This window comes from Phocoena sinus, chromosome 19 (genome assembly GCF_008692025.1).
Source record: "Phocoena sinus isolate mPhoSin1 chromosome 19, mPhoSin1.pri, whole genome shotgun sequence".
NCBI classification, from domain to species: Eukaryota; Metazoa; Chordata; class Mammalia; order Artiodactyla; family Phocoenidae; genus Phocoena; species Phocoena sinus.
Genome location: NC_045781.1, coordinates 46,689,800 through 46,710,113, shown reverse-complemented (window position 1 = coordinate 46,710,113; position 20,314 = coordinate 46,689,800). Strand labels below are relative to the sequence as shown.

The 20,314-nt window shown below is 44.4% G+C and overlaps 1 protein-coding gene across 8 annotated transcripts in view; it reads left to right on the top strand.

The window, feature by feature from the left end:
• The window catches only part of WDR59 (WD repeat domain 59), a 108,501-nt gene that overhangs the window by 22,105 nt on the left and 66,082 nt on the right, over positions 1 to 20,314 (top strand). For all 8 annotated transcript variants that reach the window (XR_004346778.1, XR_004346779.1, XR_004346780.1 and 5 more), the window contains exons 7-12: positions 3,010 to 3,098; positions 7,049 to 7,165; positions 11,626 to 11,703; positions 13,858 to 14,014; positions 18,977 to 19,056; positions 20,084 to 20,216. Coding sequence is in view for 5 of the 8 variants with exons in the window: in XM_032611871.1 (XP_032467762.1) it covers positions 3,010 to 3,098; positions 7,049 to 7,165; positions 11,626 to 11,703; positions 13,858 to 14,014; positions 18,977 to 19,056; positions 20,084 to 20,216 (654 nt within the window). In the remaining 3 variants the exon portion in view is untranslated. The remainder of the gene's footprint in view (positions 1 to 3,009; positions 3,099 to 7,048; positions 7,166 to 11,625; positions 11,704 to 13,857; positions 14,015 to 18,976; positions 19,057 to 20,083; positions 20,217 to 20,314) is intronic.

Sequence of the window (20,314 nt, the reverse complement as noted above, 5' to 3'; positions counted from 1 at the left end):
CGGTTTCCGCACAGTCTAGATTATACTGATTGTGTCCCCGTGGTGTCATTTATGGGCATACTGAAACTTTGAAATCACTTTCTGAGCTACCTGTTTTCATCACTCTGTTGGAATTTGACTGTTTTTGCAATTCTGCATTGGGCCTGTTACAGAGTATTCTCACCACTTCCTGAGAGTTGAACTTGGGCATAGAACCGGTGTACCTTGCCCACCATGATGAAGCCCAACCATCAGTATTCTATTTTGGCATCCTTGGTCAAAACAGATCATATTATCTGTCTCTTAAATCCTGCTTTTTTGTATCTTCTTGCGTCATTTGAATTCACATTTGGTGTTTGCTCCAAAATGATCACATGATTCTTCCTTTTATCCCCCTGCACCCCAACACCTTATCATTTGAAGGCATTAAACATCATGACTGTATTAAGCAGTTGGTTGGTTTGTTCTGTGAGGTTAGGGACCACATCTGCCTTGTTCAGGGCTGCAGACCAGGGTCAGCCTAAGCGCCTGTCCTGTGGAGATGCTCTGGGAGTGTTTGTTCTATGGATGTGGAATTCAGGCACCTGTGTCGCTTGTGCTGAGTGCTTAACATTTGTGCTGGTGCCTCCCTCACAACCTGTGCGCACACACTTGTAGGCACTTATGACCTGAGGCATAGAATGGCCCACAGACGTGGTTGCAGAGGACACTGAGCTGAAAGAAACTACTAATGGTCTGTGAATGCCACAGTCATCCATCCCTGACTTTGTTGTTTCTACTTGCAGGCTTCTAAGTTAGATGGCTTATAGAGGACCTCTAAAAAGAAAGATTATTCTAATTGCTTTCTTTTGGGAGTCTTTCTGAAAAAACAGAGGTAGGAGACTTCTTTCTTTTTTGCACCTCAGTGAGGTCTCAGTGGTGGCAGAGCTCTCATTCCCTGAGAGGTGCAGCCTGGGTGCTGTGGCTCCCCAGAGCCTGTGGTCCTCATCTCTCTGTGAGCACATTGTTTATACCTTGGGGTAGGGGGTCAGTAAGAGCATGTCCGTGTGTGCTCCAGAGCGTTCTGTTTCTGAGCGCTCTTATGGTCTGGGAGGTCTCCGTTTGACCCTGGTGTCACAATCCTAGTAAAACACATTGAATTAGGGGGTTCCCAGAATCCTCTGGGAGGCTTCGTGTTCTGATGGACCACCTACTGGGAAAGGCGTATTTTCTTGGAACTTGTTTTTCTTTTCTTTTTCCTTTTCTTCTGGTTTTATTGAGATATAATTGACACACAGCACTGTATAAGTTTGTGTACAGCATAATGATTTGACTTACGTACATGATGACCACAGTAAATTGAGTGAACATCCATCATCTCATTTAGACACAACATTAAAGACATAGAGAAAATTTTTTTTCCTGTGGTGTTGAATTCTTTGGTAACTCTGTCACGTGGAGATGGAGCAGTATTTTTTTTTTTAATAAATTTATTTATTTATTTTTGGCTGCGTTTGGTCTTTGTTGCTGTGCACAGGCTTTCTCTAGTTGCAGTGAGTGGGGGCTACTCTTCGTTGCTGTGTGCAGGCTTCTCATTGCGGTGGCTTTTCTTTGTTGCAGAGTACGGGCTCCAGGCGTGCGGGCTTCAGTAGTTGTGGCTCGCGAGCCCTAGAGTGCAGGCTCAGTAGTTGTGGCACACGGGCCCAGGTGCTCCATGGCACGTGGGATCTTTCCGGACTGGGCCTTGAACCTGTGTCCCCTGCATTGGCAGGCAGATTCTTAACCATTGCGCCACCAGGGACCCTGGAGCAGTCTTTTTTTACACACTTCCTCCTCTAGCTGATATCATTTCTTGCAAAGAAACTGGGTCTCCTAAGTAATAGGAGACCATCCTCCAACTTCAGGGTCTCCATCATTCGTTCTTAGGTGACTTAAGGTGCCCTATGTCTCAAGGAAAAAAAAAACACAACAAAAAAACAAATAAGCAAACAAATACCCTCACCCAAACCAAGCAAGGATAAAGTCTAGGCCTTACTCTATTTCCTGTTAGGTTCTAAGTCCTTGCTTTCTGTCTCATACTCTGCGGATTCTTGCCTCAGGTTGCTCTCCAAAGCCCTGGATCCACTGCAGTATCCCCAAGTAATAAACACCCACCCAAAGGGAGAGGGTGTCAAAGCAGAAATGTCATGTGTTGTCTGAGCAAAGAACAAGAAGAGGTGGAAGGAGAGTCATCATGTGGTTCTGGTTTAACATAATCATCGTGATTATTTTGAGTCAGCTGGAAGTGCTGCTGTGTCCCAATTTTCCACCCGTCTCAGCCCCTTCTGGCATCTTCCAGTATGCCTCCTCTCTTATGTAGCTCTTTTGTCCCCATTGTTGTTACCTCTGTGTTCTGGCAGAGGACTGAGTTCACACGGTGCCAGGAGTGTTCCCTTTCCCTGTCTCCACGCAGGGCCACGTGTAACCGCTCGCTGATGGGGAGATGAGAGTGGGGGTGGGGTGCACATAATTTTCTGAGGGCAGAATTGGGCCACACTGGGGCTTATTCTTCAGCTGAGCCTCATCTGGAGGCTGTGTTTTTCCAAGACACTCCCTCCCCCAGAAACGAAACCAAAAAAACCAGTGTGGGAAGGAGCAGGCTTTGAGCTGAGGCTCTTCTGATTGGGAGTGCAAGCTTGGTGTCCGAGAGGATGAAGGGCCAGGTTGTGTGATGTGTCAGTTACCAGCCAGCAGAGCCGGGCTGAACTGCCGCTCTGTAAGAAACTGTGTTTCCCTGCTGATTCTGCTCGGAGGTAACCTGAAGTTTTTTTTTTTTCTCCTTAGTGAGATTATTTCCTCAATTAGGTGACTCTGATCCTGTTCCCATGTGTTAATTCATTTATTCTTTGGCTTCATTTTCTCCTTAATGATGGAGCTGATGCAGTCATAGAAGCCTGAAGAGTTCTGTTCTTACTCATCCGGAGCTCATTATCCAGCTCCCCTGGATAAGCTCCACTTTGGTACTGAAGGCGTTGAGGGCAACAGCTTTCCTCCCCTGATTTTTCTTTGCAGCGGGTGCCTCACAGGTCAAATGGAATAAAAAAAACGCTAATTGCCTTGCCACCAGTCATGACGGGGATGTACGGATATGGGACAAGCGGGTAAGTAATCTTTTTCCCCTCTGAGAGGATCTGAAGAGGATGCTGTGAATAGCAGGACTTGTTTTGAGAGACCAGGGTACCCTGTGCAGCCTGGTTAATTGCCATGTTAAGATCCTAGTACCAGATGACATTTGCTTCCCGATCAAACTGGTGTTGATGGAAGATAAGGGAGTGAGACATTATGATCAGTGGTTAAGAAAATGAGCTTGGGGAATTCCCTGGCGGTCCAGCAGTTAGGACTCTGAGCTTGCACTGTAGGGGACACAGGTTCAATCCCCGGTCAGGGAACTAAGATCCCGCAAGCTGCGTGCTGCGGCCCAAAAAAAAAAAAAAAAAAAAAAAAAAGAAAATGAACTTGGCCTGACCTAAGCTAGCGTCCCATTTTGCTGCCTCCTGATTATGATATCAGGTCAGCCACAAACTTTTCCAAGCCTCAGTTTCCTTTTCTTCAGAATAAAGATGATAATAGTGTGTGTGTCCCTGAGGGGGTCAAGCCTGGGGGATCAGACACTATTCTAGAATGGTCAGCAGGCTTCATATTCCTGCCCCAGATTGCAAAGTGAAAACTCATTGTTCTAGGACATATACCATCTAGAATTAAATCACAGAGGCAGGATACTTGGTATGCTCAAATCTTCCCTTGGAAGTCTAGCTGTGCCGTCAGCCTCAAATGAGCCTGCAGAGCCTACGTTCTCCCTGCATTAGCTCATGGACCTGAGAGGCATGAAAGAGTTGCAGGGTTCTGGGCTGCTACTGTAATGGCAAGTCTGGAAGTTTGATATGTTGGCATCAGTGAGAACAGTGATGCAGGGAAAGGGCCTCTTCCATGACTAACTGCCAGACGATTGGGTAAGAATGCAGAGAGTGGTCGACTTCTGTAAGATCTAGGGTGTAAATTCTGCTTCCTGCTCTGTGAAACCTGCTTTCGTGGGGAGGACCTACTGTTAGTTTTCCTGGAACTTGTTCAGGAACTGTCCCAACTGGGATGCTGACTGTAAAGTCTCAGCCTTGCTTCCGGCTGCCCTGCTCCCTTCCCCTTCCAGCAGGGAATAAAGTCATACAGTTGGAGAGGAGAGGGAAGTGAAGCAGAGATTGGGAGGCTGCTGGATTGGGTGCCAAGACCTGCTGGGAAAGGGGTGTGCCGGCCGAAGCCCTCGCTTTAGGTGGCTCTTAGGTGACAAGGTGATTTTATAAGGAAAGGATGGATGGTACATCTTCTATATGTTAGTTTTATCTCTGTCCCTTTAGTCCAGTCTGGTAATAGTCATTCTTCATCCATCTTTATTTCTTCAATTGGCAATTGGTTTTATTCATACTTGTCACTGGTATAGCATTTAAATATAGTAAATGGTTTAACTAAAATGTTTGGTTAATTTGTAGTACTTGTGTATTTGCTTTAGACTGTTTTCAGAGCCATAGGCAAAATAAACAATTGGGTATTTAGCCATGAACTTGGTCAGGACATGTTTTCCAAAACAGTAGCTGTGTTCCTTATCTTGTAGAAATATACTGCTGAACTGTTTCTTTCTAGCCTTCTGATTGGTCTACTCATAACCCTGACTTCCCGTAGCGAGCGTTTTATCTATTTTGTTTAAAGAGCTTTAACTTTTTCTTGGCTGTTAATACTTAGGACTTCTGTTCATATGGATTGTAAAGCTTGTTGGTTGTAATTTCACTTCTCTGGCACTTTCTAGTATCAAAGCAGGACTATTGGCAGCAAGCATCACAGGCTTAAAAAAGTATAGTATCAGTGGTAATGTTGGATTTTCACTCAAATTCGTGAATGACTAGTAATACTAATATTTCTAAGTGTTTATTATGCACAGGCATTGTTCTAAGAACTTTATGTGTATTGATTCATTTCTCTTTATAACTAACCTTTAAAGTAGGTTAGTTAAATATTATTACCCCATTCTACAGCTGAGTAAACTGAGGCACAGTTTGTTGCCAGGATTTAAATTCAGGGAGGCTGGTTCTGGAGATTGCACTGTTAACCTAATAGACCAGTGCTGATTACAGAAAGTAATACATGCTCTTTGTTGAAAATATAAAAGAGAAAATAAAAGTCATTCATAGTCCTGCCCCAGAGACAAATGCTAATATTTTGGTGTTTTCTTTTCTTATGCTTTTTTTAAAAACATGGTTTATCATATCATATGCATAGTTATGCATACTTTTTTCATTTAACATTACAACAAATGCATTTCCCCTGTGTTATAAGCTCTTTCTAAGTATAACTTTTTTTTTTTTTTTTTTTTTTTTTTTGCGGTACGCGGGCCTCTCACTGTTGTGGCCTCTCCCGTTGCGGAGCACAGGCTCCGGACGCGCAGGCTCAGCGGCCATGGCTCACGGGTCCAGCCGCTCCGCGGCATGTGGGATCTTCCCGGACCGGGGCACGAACCCGCGTCCCCTGCATCGGCAGGCGGACTCTCAACCACTGCGCCACCAGGGAAGCCCTAAGGATAACTTTTAATGGCTACATCATATTGTATCAGATAGGTGTACAATAATTGGTTCTAACATTTACTTATTCCCCACTTATTATTCATGTTGTTTCTGGTTTCTAGGTGTTCCAAATAACACCAAGATGAACATCTTTGGTACCTAAAGCTTTTTGTGAATTTAGGATATTCCCTTAAGAAAGGAAGAATTTTAAGTCTGTTGATAAAAATTGTCCAGTTTTTTCCCCAAACAGGTTATACTATTTTATATGTATACCACCAGTGACAAATGCAGCCTCACTGCATTGAATGTTATTTCCAAGTATCTTCTAACTTGATTGCTAAAAACAATCTTTTAATGTTTTAATGTATGAATATATTTCTGAGGTTTCCTTCTGAATTTGTTTTATATATGCTTATTAATCATGTATTGTTTTCTTTTGTGATGTGTGTTCATTCTCTTTTTGAGGTCTTAGGGCTTGATCATTTTCAGCTTGGTGGTTTTCCGATATAGAGAACAAACTAGTGGTTACCAGTGGGAGAGGGAAGCGGGGAGGGGCACTATAGGGGTAGGGGATTATGCGGGACAAACTATTATGTACAAAATAAGCAACAATGTTGTGTTACATTGTACAACACGGGAAATAAAGTCAATATGTTATAATAACTATAAATGGAGTATAACCTTTAAAAATTGTGAATCACTATATTGTACACCTGTAACATATAATATTGTACATCAACTATACTTCAATTAGAAAAAAAAAGATTAGTGGTTTTACCCCCAGGATTGGGGTTGGGTCTGTTTAGATGTCACAGCCCCTCTTTGTGGGTGATTGTGAGGAAGGAGAGCAGGAATTGCCGACCATGGTACCAAAGGAGAAAAGCATCCACTACCTTGTGTCCTTCATTAAGGCCGTACCTGGAGCCAGAGCGGAAGTAGATTAGGCTCACAGGCCCGTATGCAGAGAATGCATGAAGGAGAGCTGGAGAAGTCTTCTGTCATTTGTTTTCAACAAAACAAATGGAGGGCTTCCCTGGTGGCGCAGTGGTTGAGAGTCCGCCTGCCGATTCAGGGGACACGGGTTCGTGCCCCGGTCTGGGAAGATCCCACATGCCACGGAGCGGCTGGGCCCGTGAGCCATGGCCGCTGAGCCTGCGCGTCCTGAGCCTGTGCTCCACAACAGGAGAGGCCACAACAGTGAGAGGCCCGCGTACCGCAAAAAAGAAAAGCAACAAAGCGGAGTTTCTTAAGAGTAGAGATGGTCTCTGGGAGTTTTTTTTTTGTTGTTTTGGCTGCGCTGTGCAGCATGCAGGATCTTAGTGTCCCGACCAGGGATCAAACCTGCGCCCCCCTCCAGTGGAAGCGCGGAGCCCTAACCACTGGACCGCCAGGGAATTCCTCTGGGAGTATTTTTGTATTCCCACTCGGCACCCAGCAGACTGTTATATGGTGGACACTATGAGTTCCTTCTGAAGTGACAACTCTCGTTGCTGATCCTGTTGCAGAAACCCAGCACAGCAGTGGAGTATCTCGCAGCCCACCTCTCCAAAATCCACGGCCTGGACTGGCACCCAGACAGCGAGCACATTCTTGCTACCTCCAGTCAAGACAACTCTGTCAAGGTGAGCGGCATCCCCAGGGCAGTTGGGGGAGCGTGTTTGGGAGGCATCAGGGGTGTGTCAGCACTTTCTTCAGGAGAAAATTTGCAGTAGGTTAGCATGGCACGTGTTTCAGGGGTGCATGTGCTTTTTGGGGAGCTGGGCAAGTACACCTGGTTATGTGGTCCAGCGGGAGTGATGTAGTAGCACGTATCTGATATGGCTCCTGGCATTTGTTCAGAGGCTTTTCTTCTTTCCCTTTGTGAAAGGAAGTCAGAGACAAAAACATCTAGAAAGGAAAAGAAGTTTACTTGCCAAGAAGTTGTCAGGAAGTCCCATTTCAGGACTGGCTCATCAAAATAAAAACACAACAGATAAACAAATAAAGGAGAAAAGCCCACATGGTCATTAAAGTTACCAAGTTTACCTTTAGTCTGGGGTGGAAAAAGCAATTTTCTCACGTGATTATCACATCTGCACAAGTTAGGACGTCTTCGATCATCAGCATTTCGCAAGTAGAGATGGAGTTGTTTTATTAGAGATTCTCTGACTTACAGGAGATGCTCAAGGATTTATGTATGTCAGTGACCCTATTATTTTTGGTTTCTTGTTTGTTTATCCTCTCTGACTGTGGGATGTGATATGCACCCTTGTTCAAAAGGATGCAGGGCACAGAGTTAGCCATGCCCCACGGTTCCTGCATATGATCAGGTCTCTGCCTGGAAGGACAGAGATTTGACCACAGAAATTTGCTTAGCAACTTTAGGATTCAGCTTCAGCAATTTAATGCTTTGTTTTATTTACACAGGCATGTACGTCTTTTTGGTATGGTTAGCAGAGCTAGAATCGTACACTCAGGCTTAAAATCTAACTTCTCTCTGGAGGTTTGTAAATCCCCTGGGGTTGTAATTTATTCTTATGTGCCAACAGTGGTTTTTCTGTTTGTTTGGAATTTAAGTGTTTGTCCCCATACCCCTCAGCTTGTTTCCCAACTTCAGGAACCAGAAATCATCCGATTCACCTCCTTCTCTTTCTTTGAGGTCCCCAAGTTTGTCAATATTCACTGACAACTTTACTACCCTTAAGGCTCCAATTCCATAGGTAATAAAGCAGATAACAGGCCAGTTTCCACATGTGAAACACAGTCCTTATTCCTTACTAGTGGGCTTAGCTTATGAATTAAATGAGATTTTTGGCATGGTATTTGATTTATTCCACTATACCCTGGTAGGAAGACAGTTTTTATTGAACATATACAAATAACATAATTGTAAAAAATGAAGCAGTTTAGAGGCACTTATAATAGTCAACCATTGTTTTTAGTAATTGGTTGATAAGGCTCAATGCATGCCATTTTTTCCTACATAATCATTTTCTTTAGTTTATCTGACAATTTATTAGCTTATAATTTGTAACAATAATTTTTATTCTATTTGTCTTTTGTGAATTCTAAGGGGTCTGCTGGAACAAGATACCGTTGAATGAGTTTCGCTTCACATTGTAGATTGTAAACTGTAAAACTGTTGTATTGAGGGTTAGAGCTAGATCAAGAAAGAAAAGGATTTTTCTTCTATGGCCATTAAAAATAGAACATGAACTGTAATGAAATTAGTTCATGTCAGTTTGGATAACCAGTTGTTTTTTTCCTTATCTTGGGGTAAGCAGGCTATTTTACAAAATTGCCATCTTCCAGACTGAGTCCTGGAAATCCAGACCCAGTCCCCTTGTCCATTCTGACATGTTCATGGTATAAGGGGAGCCATATTGAGAAACCTGTACCCAGAGGCTGTTCCCTGTGATGTCAGTCAGGAACCTGGTTCTTGACCGAGGGTCTTCTGACATTTCTTCAGAAAAATTTCTTTTTGATCCCTAGCTTGGAGCAGAGGCCTTTGGCAATAGTAAGAGGAAAGCAGAAGTTACCTATGGATAGGAGGCAGCATGGCTCTGGTTAACTTATCATAATAACCAACTTTATCACATTGAAATAGACCGAAGTCCTCCATTCAACTATAACGTAATCATTTCATAAGACCCCATCAGTGATGGCCTTGAGAATAAGAGCTTTTTATGAACAGTAAGGACTTTTTCCAGGGTCCTCTATTTATCCCATAAATTATCTGACATAACTGTCACCAGTTGATGAGCATATTTAAATCTAGAAGCAAAATCTTTTTTTTAAAGGATTAATTTTATTAGTAGTTATCATGCCGGTCTTTGTAAATGAACATGAATATACTTTTGTCCAACCTGAAAAGTAAACTATTGCTGAAGTACATTCAGAGTAATAATATTTTACTTGTATATAATCAACCCAGGGAGGTTGAACTTCTCTTTTATTTGCTAGTTTTTCGCATAGGGTGGACCTGGTAACAGGAAAGCATTTACAAAGTGTTGGGCTAATTGAAAATATGGAGAATGCCAAGCATACCTAATTATTTCTAGTTTTCCTTCTTTTATAAGTTGAGGGAGCAAGTCATAGTTTACCCCGTGGCCGTCTGGGAAACCCAAAAGCAGTTTAGATGGAAATGGCATCTTAACAATTTTATTATGTTGAATATGGGACTTGAATTCAGCAAAAAAGAATTGTCAGAAGAAACAAGAATTGCCTCATGCTATACCTATATAGTTCCACCCTCCCCAGCCCCTAACTTCTGGCAACCACTGATCTGTTCTCCATCACCGTGGTTTTGTCTTTATGAGAATGTCATTTACATGGAATCGTGCAGAATGTAACTTTTGAGGTTGGCTTCTTTCACTCAGCATAATGCCTTTAAGAGTCCCCCAAGTCGTTTTAAGAGTCAGTAGTTCATATACTTTTTATTGCTGAGTTAGTAATCCACTATATGGATATACTACAATTTATTATCTCTTGACCTGTGGAAGGACATTTGGGCTGTTTCCAGTTTTTGGTAATTGTGAATAGAGCTGCTGTACACATTCGTGTATTGATTTTTTTCTGTGAACAGAACTTTTCAGTTTTCTAGGGCCAACATATAAGAATGGGATTGCTGGGTCACATGGTGGGTTCCTCTCACGTGTTTTTTTTTTTTTTTTTTTTGGTCCGTGCTGTGTGGCATGCAGGATCTTAGTTCCCCAACCAGGGAATGAACCCGTGCCCCCTCCAGTGGACTGCCAGGGGAGTCCCCTCCTGTCACCTGTTTTGTTTTGTTTTGTTTTTTTGTGGTACGCGGGCCTCTCACTGTTGTGGCCTCTCCCGTTACGGAGCACAAGCTCCGGACGCGCAGGCTCAGCGGCCATGGCTCACGGGCCCAGCCGCTCCGCGGCATGTGGGATCTTCCCGGACCGGGGCACGAACCTGTGTCCCCTGCATTGGCAGGCGGACTCTCAACCACTGCCTCACCAGGGAAGCCCCTGACACCTGTTTTTGACAATAGTTCCTTAATACCTGATAGTTCAGAGTTTCAGTCTTGGCCCTCCTGCCTTTGGTGCTCTGCCATTTCCTTCTTTCATGGCAAATGCTTGAGCTCTAAGTGTGTTTGTTTTTCTGTTAAAAGCATAGACGTGTCTAAGGCTCAGTTTTTGTCTGGCTCACCTGTGTGTTCCCTGCACCTTCCGTGTTGGAGTGGGTGGAAGAGTGGACGTGAGTGGTTGGGCCCCAAATAGTCGCAGTCACCTTTTTGCTGCGTAGCCTTGACAAGTTACATTGTTTAGTAATTTAGCTTCCATCCTTGAAAAAGAGATTCATAACACCCACTGTATGATTGTTGTAAGGATTAGATGGGATGAAACTCTTAAAGCTCTAAGCATCTGTCTGAAATGCAGTCAGCGGTCAGTACATTTTTAACTACTAGCAATAGCGGTAGTTAATTTAGTAGTTAAATTACTCTATGTGGTGTGAAGTGATACAGGATGAAAAGTTGTCACTTCTACCTTTCAACTGTGAAGGTAGTTTAATAGGCAGGCTGGCAGTGATCTGCCTCAAGGAGTGATCCTCATGTGTTCACAGAAGTCTTTGTTTCTCCTATAATGTTTCTAAGTGTGAAAGGGGCGTTTCCTGTGTGTCTCTGTTACGGGAGCATGGCCATGGGGGCTGACTCAAATGCGCTTAGAGGACAGAAAGCATGGAGTTTGAAGGCTATGCTTATTTCTTTTCTGTTTTTTAAAAAAAATATTTGTTTATTTATTTGGCTGCATTGGGTCTTAGTTGTGGCACGCGGGATCTTTGTTGAGTCATGGGGATCTTTCATTGTGGTGCATGGGCTTCTGTCTAGTTGTGGCACTTGGGCTCAGTAGTTGTGGTGTGCGGGCTCTCTAGTTGTGGCACACAGGCTTGGTTGCCCCGCAGCATGTGGAATCTTAGTTCTCTGACCAGGGATTGAACCTGCATCCCCTGCATTGGAAGGAGGATTCTTAACCACTGGACCACCAGGGAAGTCCCGGCTATGCTTATTTTGATAGTTGAGTTTTTTTGGGTTTTTTTAATGGCATTTATTTCACAAATTATCCTGCTTTCTTTCTTCCAGTTCTGGGATTACCGCCAGCCTCGGAAATACCTCAATATTCTCCCTTGCCAGGTGCCTGTCTGGAAGGCCAGATACACTGTGAGTGAGATGCCCTACCTCTTGCTCGGAAACATTATCTAGGTGTTTTGGACAGAAGGGGCCAGGGACATTTCCTCTTATTTTTTTGTGAGACAATTTTCTCCTTCTGTCTTGGTTTAGAAGTGGGACAAAGGTGGTAATGACGGCATAAAAGCTGTTATCTATTTAAAAATTTGCCCTTGGGTCGTTGGGTGAGACTCTATACTAGAAGTGTTAGACTAGCTGGGCTGGGGAGCTGGGCAGTGTGAAGGTGGTCAGTAAGGGAGGGGAAGAGGGTAAGCTGGAGGGTTGAGAGGCTGGAGGTCAGTGGATCGTGGTGGAAAGAACTCTGGCTTTAGATTCAGAAGACCTTGGTTTAGGGCTTGGCAATGACATTTAATTTTTTTCTCCAGCTTTACTGAGATGTAATTGACACATAACATGGCATAAGTTCAAGGTATACAACATGTTGATATGTTACACTTACATATTGCCAAACAGTTACCACTGTAGCATTTGTTAACACTTCCATCGTCACATAATTACTATCTCTTTTCTGCAATGAGAACATTTAAGATCTACTCTCTTTTAACTCTCAAGTATATCATATGGTGCTATTAACCATAATCACACGCTGTACAGTAGATCTCCAGAGCTTATTCATCTTATAACCAGAAGTTTGTACCCTTTGACCAGCATCTCCCTGTTTCTCCCACCCCCAACCCCCGGTAACCACCGTTCTACTCTGTTTCTATGAGTTCAGCTTTTTAGATTCCACGTATAATGATATCATACAGTATTTATCTTTGTCTGACTTATTTCACTTGCCACAATGCCCTCAAGGTCCATCCGTATTGTGACAAATGGCAGGGTTTCCTTGTCGCTGAATAATATTCCATTGTATATGTACCACATCTTCTTTATTTATTCATCCATTAACGGACATGTAGGTTGTTTCTGTATCTTGGCTATTGTGAATAATGCTGTAATGAGCCATTTAATACTTGTGTGGCCTTGGGCAAGCCACCTGTGTTTTTTGAGTAATAGTTTCCTCCTATGTCAAACATGAATGATAGTGTTTAATATGCCTTGCTCTTTTTTAAAATTGTGATAAAATTCCTTATTTTTAAGTGTCCAATTCGGTGGCATTTAGTACCTGTACAATATGTTTTCCCTTTGGAAAAAATCATCTATGAAAATGCTGTATAAACCACAAAATGCTACAAGTATAGTGGATAGGCTGTTACCGACATTCCAACTTTGTTGCCAGATGGATAATTGATCAGAGATAATATATTTCCTTCAGTGTCAACTTGAAAGGGAGCACAGGGATGAATGGAGGGATCTTTATGCATTAGGCTGCCACCTGCTGCATCATGGCGTGAAGAAGAGAATTGGGGTATTACTTGGCCTTCGCATCTGGGAGCACTTGGGAGGAAGTCAGGCTTTGCTCTTGTGAATTGAAATACTTCTCTGGATTAATATGTTTGCTTTAAAAAACAAACAGGAAAGCTCAGGAGTGCTGCCAAGAGGGCAGGAGAAAATAAATGTGCTCTTAGGTGGACTTGGCTTAATTCCTTAAAGAACAGAGTCTGCCTGTCAACCAAACGAGCCCCTTAGCTACCTCGCAGATTGGGTGTTTGTAAGTGGAAAGTGTCAGTCCTGAAATTGGAAGGTTTTCCTCTGCAGAGCTGTGGTCTTGGGGGCAGTGGGAAGGTGCTGCTCCACGTGGATGGTGTGCTTCTGGTGCATTTCTACATGGCGGGGTTTGTTTGCTGTCTGGGGTTACCCTCAGTGTGCTTTGCACACTCATTCTGGGGATGTACTCGATAACTCTCAGAGGGAACTCGTGGAGAGGAGCCGGGGTGTTCCCGTGTGCAACCCCTAGAGCCATTTGCTTATTTTACATTAAGAAATGTTCTTCTCCAGGTATTTGGCTTAGCTTTATTTTTTACTTGCTGTGGTCCCTTCCATCAGCAAAGAAAAAAAAAAAGGAAAGCAAATGAAAGGTAGATGTGATGGTCAACTGACGGTATTTGGAAAAATGTTCCCCAGGTGGGTTGGGGCCTCCCATCATCCAGTTTATTTTAATTAGGCGAGAATTCCAACGTGGGTAACTCAAGACTCAGCGGATTCTCCCTGGAACAATGCCTGCTTTTCCCTCTTTTGCCACAGCCTTTCAGCAATGGATTGGTGACCGTGATGGTTCCCCAGCTGCGGAGGGAGAACAGCCTGCTCCTGTGGAATGTCTTTGACTTGAACACGCCAGTCCATACCTTCGTAGGTCATGATGATGTGGTGCTGGAATTCCAGTGGAGGAAACAGAAGGAAGGTGGGTGGGAGGGAGACCGCCAACTGATTTCCTCCTGAGCCCTGCTCACCAACAGCTCCCGTCGGGGTGGGCCCCATGATCAGAGGGGAGGATGCAGGAACAGGGCTGGCTTAGGAGCGGGAGTCAGGGAACCTCCCCCTTTAATCGTAGGTGGGTGATAGCGTGTGTGGCTGTGCTTCTTCCCCCCAGGTCCATCCTCTTGTGTTCTGTGTAGTGTCTCTCCTCTGTAGAAGGGATCTGGAGAGGTTGGTAGCCTTGCTGTTGGATCATTTCTAGAGCTGAAAAACTCAGGGGTCATCGCACGCTCAGAAATCCCTGGCACTTGCTCCTTCCCCCCCGTTTTTGTTTGTTTGTTTTGTTTTGTTTTGGGTGCAACGTGCGGCTTGTGGTATTTTAGTTCCCCCATCAGGGATCAAACCCAGGCCCTTGGCAGTGAGAGCGTGGAGTCCTAACCACTGGATTGCCAAGGAATTCTCCCTTCCCCCTTTATTGATGAGGGAGATGCAAGGTCATCGTCAGTACCACCTACCACGTATTCCCAGTTCTCTTCACAAGCACACAGTGGTATTTCACCTCCCAACCCCTTGAAGATAGGTTTGGCCACGTGACCTGCTTGGATCTTGAAACATGAACGAAAGTGATGCAGTCTCTTTTGGGTTGAAGTGGTAACAGCCAGTGTGCAATTATTTACCCTCTCTGCTTCTTCCGAGGTACCTGGAGAAACTCCATGTGGCGCTGCTCCCACCAGGGTGGGGGTGAGGTGAATGTGTAGAGAGAGCAGGAGAGCCTTGCATTAAGCCCCTGAGATTTGGGGCTGTTTGTTATTGCAGCTTAATCTAGCTAGCCCTCATTCATGCATCATAAGTATAAGGGGGGTTAGGAAGCCCTCAGCCTCACTTTTTCCACCAAAGCACCATGCAAACTTAATTTCAACCTCCCTTGTCTTGAGATCTTATTGCCACACTCTCTAAATGTTTTCCAGACCAGAAGTATATTTCATGGTCTTTTCATATCACAAAAGGAAAACCGGGCAGTGGAGTGGTGTGACTTGTCCAGAGTCCAGGAGAGGTCTCTGGTGGACCTGGGATTAGAGCAGTCATCTTATCCCAGCTCGTTTGTGACCTTCACAAGCCTCTTCTAGGATAGTTTTTTTTGTTTTTTTTAATTTTTATTTATTTAAAAATATTTATTCATTTATTTGGCTGCATTGGGTCTTAGTTGCGGCACGCAGGATGTTTGTTGTGGCATGCAGGATCTTTCACTGTGGCACGTGGGGTCTTCGTTGCAGCACGCGGGCTGCTCTCTAGTTGTGGCTCAGGGACTCTAGAGCGCATGGGTTTAGTTGCCCCACGGCATGTGGGATCTTAGTTCCCCGACCAGGGATTGAACCCACGTCCCCTGCATTGAAAGGCGAATTCTTAACCACTGGACCACCAGGGAAGTCCCTAGGACTGTTTTTGAAAGGAATCTTTTGATCATGCTCTTAATTTTCCCATCTTCATTTCCATCATCTGACTTGCTTCTAGAAACACGAGGCTGCTTGGTCTCTATCCCATCAATTTCCATGCTTGACTTCATCTTTCAACTCTTTGTCCTGCATTTTGCCATTGAAAAGAGATGATAGAGTTTCCCCATGGTCTGGCAGCAAGAGGTTGGCCTGTAGTTTCGGACTGAAATAAAAAGTTTTTAGCAACCCATTTTCAGTTGTCTATGTCACCTGTAAGCTGGCAGGGTGAAAGCTGGCAGGGTGAATTGTATAAATTGGGGCTGTCTAGCCAGTAGTGAAATTTTGAGTACAGGTTATAGGTGTTTAAAATTCCTTTTTATTGTGAGATATATCTACAAAATTGCATAAAACATGTAGAGTTTATAATGTGAAAATCTGTGTGACTACAAGAAAGAAAGCATTGCTAGAACCCGGAAGCTTCCCGATCACAATCCTTTCCCTTTCCTAGAGGTAAACACTATCCTAACATTTACAATAGTGATTTCTGTTTTTATTTTTACAGTTTACCACCCATTTCTGCATCCCTAAAAATAGTTTAGGTTTGTTTGTTTTTGAACCTTTTATAAATGTAGTCATCCTGCATGTATTCCTTTTTTAAAAAAAAATTATTTATTTAGTTGCAGCATGCGGACTCTTAGTTGCAGCATGCACGCGGGATCTAGTTCCCCGACTAGGGATCGAACCTGGGCCCCCTGCATTAGGAGCCCAGAGTCTCACCCACTGGGCCACCAGGGAAGTCCCCATCCTGCATGTATTCTTATATTTTACTTCTTTCTCAACCTAATGGTGTTCCATTTTCTTTTTACTGCCATGTCTTCTTAGTCAGTTTTTACTGGACCACGTCAGGCTTTGATGTTGGTTTTTCACTGTGGTGAAGGAGCTCTCAGAGGTAGGAAGAGAATCAGGATGTTGTGGTCCAAGGAAAAGGATGCTTCGTGAAGGAATCGGAGGTCATTGGTTTTGGGTTTTGCTGAAGGATCTCCATGCAAAGTAAGAGAGAAGCACTTAATTATATAAATAGGTATAAATAGGAAGCCACACGATCATTAAGAGACCAGTTCCAAAAGCTGATTGAGGAGGGAAGCCTGATTGTAAGACAGCGGAAGCAGAGGCAGCACGAACTGGTTTTGTGAGTGAGGTTGCCTTCAGAGGCAAGGAGTAGACTAAATTCCTTGGAGGAAGCTGCTGCCCTCTCTGTTTGAAGGCAAGGAGAAGAGGCAAGAAAGGGAGTAGGTGTAAAAGCAAAGGCCCTTTGAAAATAGGGAATAGGGCCGAAGACCCAAGTAGAGGATTTGGGTTTAGAAAGGAATTAGGCATAACTTTTCTTCAAAGTCAGGGACATGAAAAGAGGCTGGATGTGGAGTCAGAAAATTGTTGCTGGGACTTCCTTGGTGGTCCAGTGGTTAGGACTCTGTGCTTTCACTGCCGAGGGCCCGGGTTCAATCCCTGGTTGGGAAACTAAGATCCTGCAAGCCATGCAGCGATGCCAAAAAAGAAAAAAAGAAAAGAAAATTGTTGTTACGAACATGGGCTAGATGGTGGTTCTCATGACAGGTAGTAGCTCAGAATAGTTGCTGTCTTGATAGTTGTACACAGGGATGTATTAAAACATGGAGGAATGAATGCCTGGTTGAAGGCAGTGACACAGAGAAGGAACTTTGGCCCTCACTCACTCTGTTCTTTGTTGCCTCAGTTTCCCCATCCATAATATGAGGGAATGGATGAAATTATTTCTAGATTCTTTGCTCTCTAAAGATGGCCATAAAGAAGATTCTAGATACTGCAGAATTACCCTGAAATGTTCTGATCTTTCATAAAGCTCTTTCAGAAAGCACCTTGGACCTTTTTATTGATAGGATAATTTCCCTTTGACCAGACCTATCGTGTGAAAATACAATTCAGTCAGTTAAGAACATTAAAGATTGATTATTCCTTTTATAAAGAGATGCATTTCCTTACCAAAAAATTATTTTAAACAGTAAGATGTCACGATGCATTTGAAACAATTCATTTTACAAGCAACCTATTCATCCCCAGCTCCTCTGGAGCACGTAAAAGGAAGAACATTTGTGGAGGTGAAAGTTCAGTGAGACGTTAAATCCCAGCATCACCCTTCGCTTGCTAATTTTTTCACTTCACTTAAGTTTCTGCTCAGGACTTCCCTGCTGGCGCAGTGGTTAAGAATCTGCCTGCCAGTGCATGGGACATGGGTTCGAGTCCTGATCCGGGAAGATCCCACATGCTGTGGAGCAGCTAAGCCCGTGCACCACAACTACTGAGCCTGCGCTCTACAGCCTGCGAGCCACAACTACTGAGCCCGCGTGCCACAACTACTGAAGCCCGCATGCCTAGAGCCCGTGCTCCACAACAAGAGAAGCCACCACAATTAGAAGACCGTGTGTAGCCACGAAGACCCAATGCAGCCAAAGATAAATAAATAAATTTATTAAAAAAGAAGTAAGGGGGCTTCCCTGGTGGCGCAGTGGTTGGGAGTCCGCCTGCCGATGCAGGGGACACGGGTTCGTGCCCCGGTGTGGGAGGATCCCACGTGCCGCGGAGCGGCTGGGCCCGTGGGCCATGGCCGCTGAGCCTGCGCGTCCGGAGCCTGTTGCTCCGCAGCGGGAGAGGCCACGGCAGTGAGAGGCCCGCGTACCGCAAAAAAAAAAAAAAAAAAGAAGTAAGGGCTTCCCTGGTGGCACAGTGGTTGAGAGTCCGCCTGCCGATGCAGGGGACACAGGTTTGTGCCCCGGTCCGGGAAGATCCCACATGCCGCGGAGCGGCTGGGCCCGTGAGCCATGGCCGCTGAGCCTGCGCGTCCGGAGCCTGTGCTCCGCAACGAGAGAGGCCCGCGTACCGCAAAAATAAATAAATAAATAAAAATAAGGTTCTGCTCAAAGGTGACTTCCTCAGGGAAGTCCTGTCTAAAAATAGTTCCCCTGTCAGTCTCTATCCTCTTATTCCATGTTATTTTTTCATAACATTGTCACTACCGGACATGTTATTGTATGTTTGTCTGTTTCCACCATTGGAATGTGAGATCTGTAAAGACAGAGATTCTTTTTTTTTTTTTTTTTTTGCGGTACGCGGGCCTCTCACTGTTGTGGCCTCTCTCGTTGCGGAGCACAGGCTCCGGATGCACAGGCTCAGCAGCCATGGATCACGGGCCCAACCCCTCAGTGGCATGTGGGATCTTCCCGGACCGGGGCACGAACCCGTGTCCCCTGAATCGGCAGGCGGACTCTCAACCACTGCGCCACCAGGGAAGCCCAAGACAGAGATTCTTGTATTCACGTTATAGCCCTAGTGCCTAGAACAGTACCTGGCATATAGGAGATGTTTCATAAATATTTGTTAAATGGATGAATGGATGAATGAATCTCACCCCATCGCAACCTGTAAGAAACTTGATGTTGAATCCAGAAAAACCTCCATGATTCCTATCTGGTGATTTCTAGGGTCCAAGGACTACCAACTGGTTACGTGGTCACGGGATCAGACCTTGAGAATGTGGCGGGTGGATTCCCAGATGCAGAGGGTATGTATTCAGTGATGCTGTGGAGGAATGTTGTCTGGATACACCAGAAACTTAAGATAGAAGATTTGGTAGTTGAAGAAGTTAGAGGATACGTAATGGACATTTTAATACATACTTGCTGGTTGGCCGAGTGGCTTGTGTATGCTACACTGAGGCTTTGAGGTATTCAAGAGCCCACTTCAGTATTCAGCCCTTGAAGGCTTTAAAGCCCCTGAATGTCTTCTTTTCCTCTTGTCCTGGTCTAAGGTAGTGTGGGTTAGCATACTGAGCAAGTGGCTTGGGGGCTTCATTTCATTCTCTTATAAATGGGCTAGAAAATCTGCCCTGGCACTAGGCAGTGTTCGGAGTTCTCCACGTTCATCAACAGCACCTGTTAAGTGAAGCCCTTTCCAGTTTTGGCCCCATAAATTGTATCTGTTCTTATATGAAGCACAGTGGTCCCTGTGTGAACTGCTTTCGTGGCCCTTGCTTTGCTCTGCCCCATCACGGGGTTCTGTCTTCTCATCTGGTGGCTAAATTCCTTGAAGGTGGGATCGCTGTCTCACTTGTATTGCATCCCATACAGCACTCTGTACAGAGTGGATAGAAAATGCCGGGTCAGATTTGCTACACTGCTTAGTACCAAGTCATTCATGAGCAATTTTGGTCAAATACCATCACCTTATTGCCTTTTAAATCTGTTTTCTCCAAAAAGTACCATTTGCTCCAAATGCTTTGAGGTTATGATATTTTTGCTCTTGGGTTGGCTGAATAACTCCATCAAGGCTGGAGTTTAAAAGGTTTTCTGAGATTTGCGTAACCTATGAACAGGATAAAACATTTTCCAGGGTAGACTAATAGAGTCTGTTACCCTGTGTATTTAACCAGGGAGAATTGGTGATGGGCAAACTGATTTTGATTGTATCTGTTTGGGGCTGACATCTCTCTCCTTTGTGATTCCCATTTTTAAGTCAGAACTCAATCAAACACGACAGTCCTTTCCACTGACTTCTCTAGACCTAGATCTATCTCCTCCCCTCTGTTGCAGCTTTGTGCAAATGACATCTTAGATGGTGTTGATGAGTTCATTGAGAGCATTGCTCTTCTGCCGGAACCAGAGAAGACCCTTCACACTCAGGATACAGATCACCAGCACAACTCCAGCCACGGGGAGGAAGAAGGTAATTGGTCACACTGTTTTAGGTGTGGTGCCCCTCTCTGCATCTCCAAGTTGTGGCAAATACCCCAGAACTGCTCTCTGAATCCATTTCAGAAATCT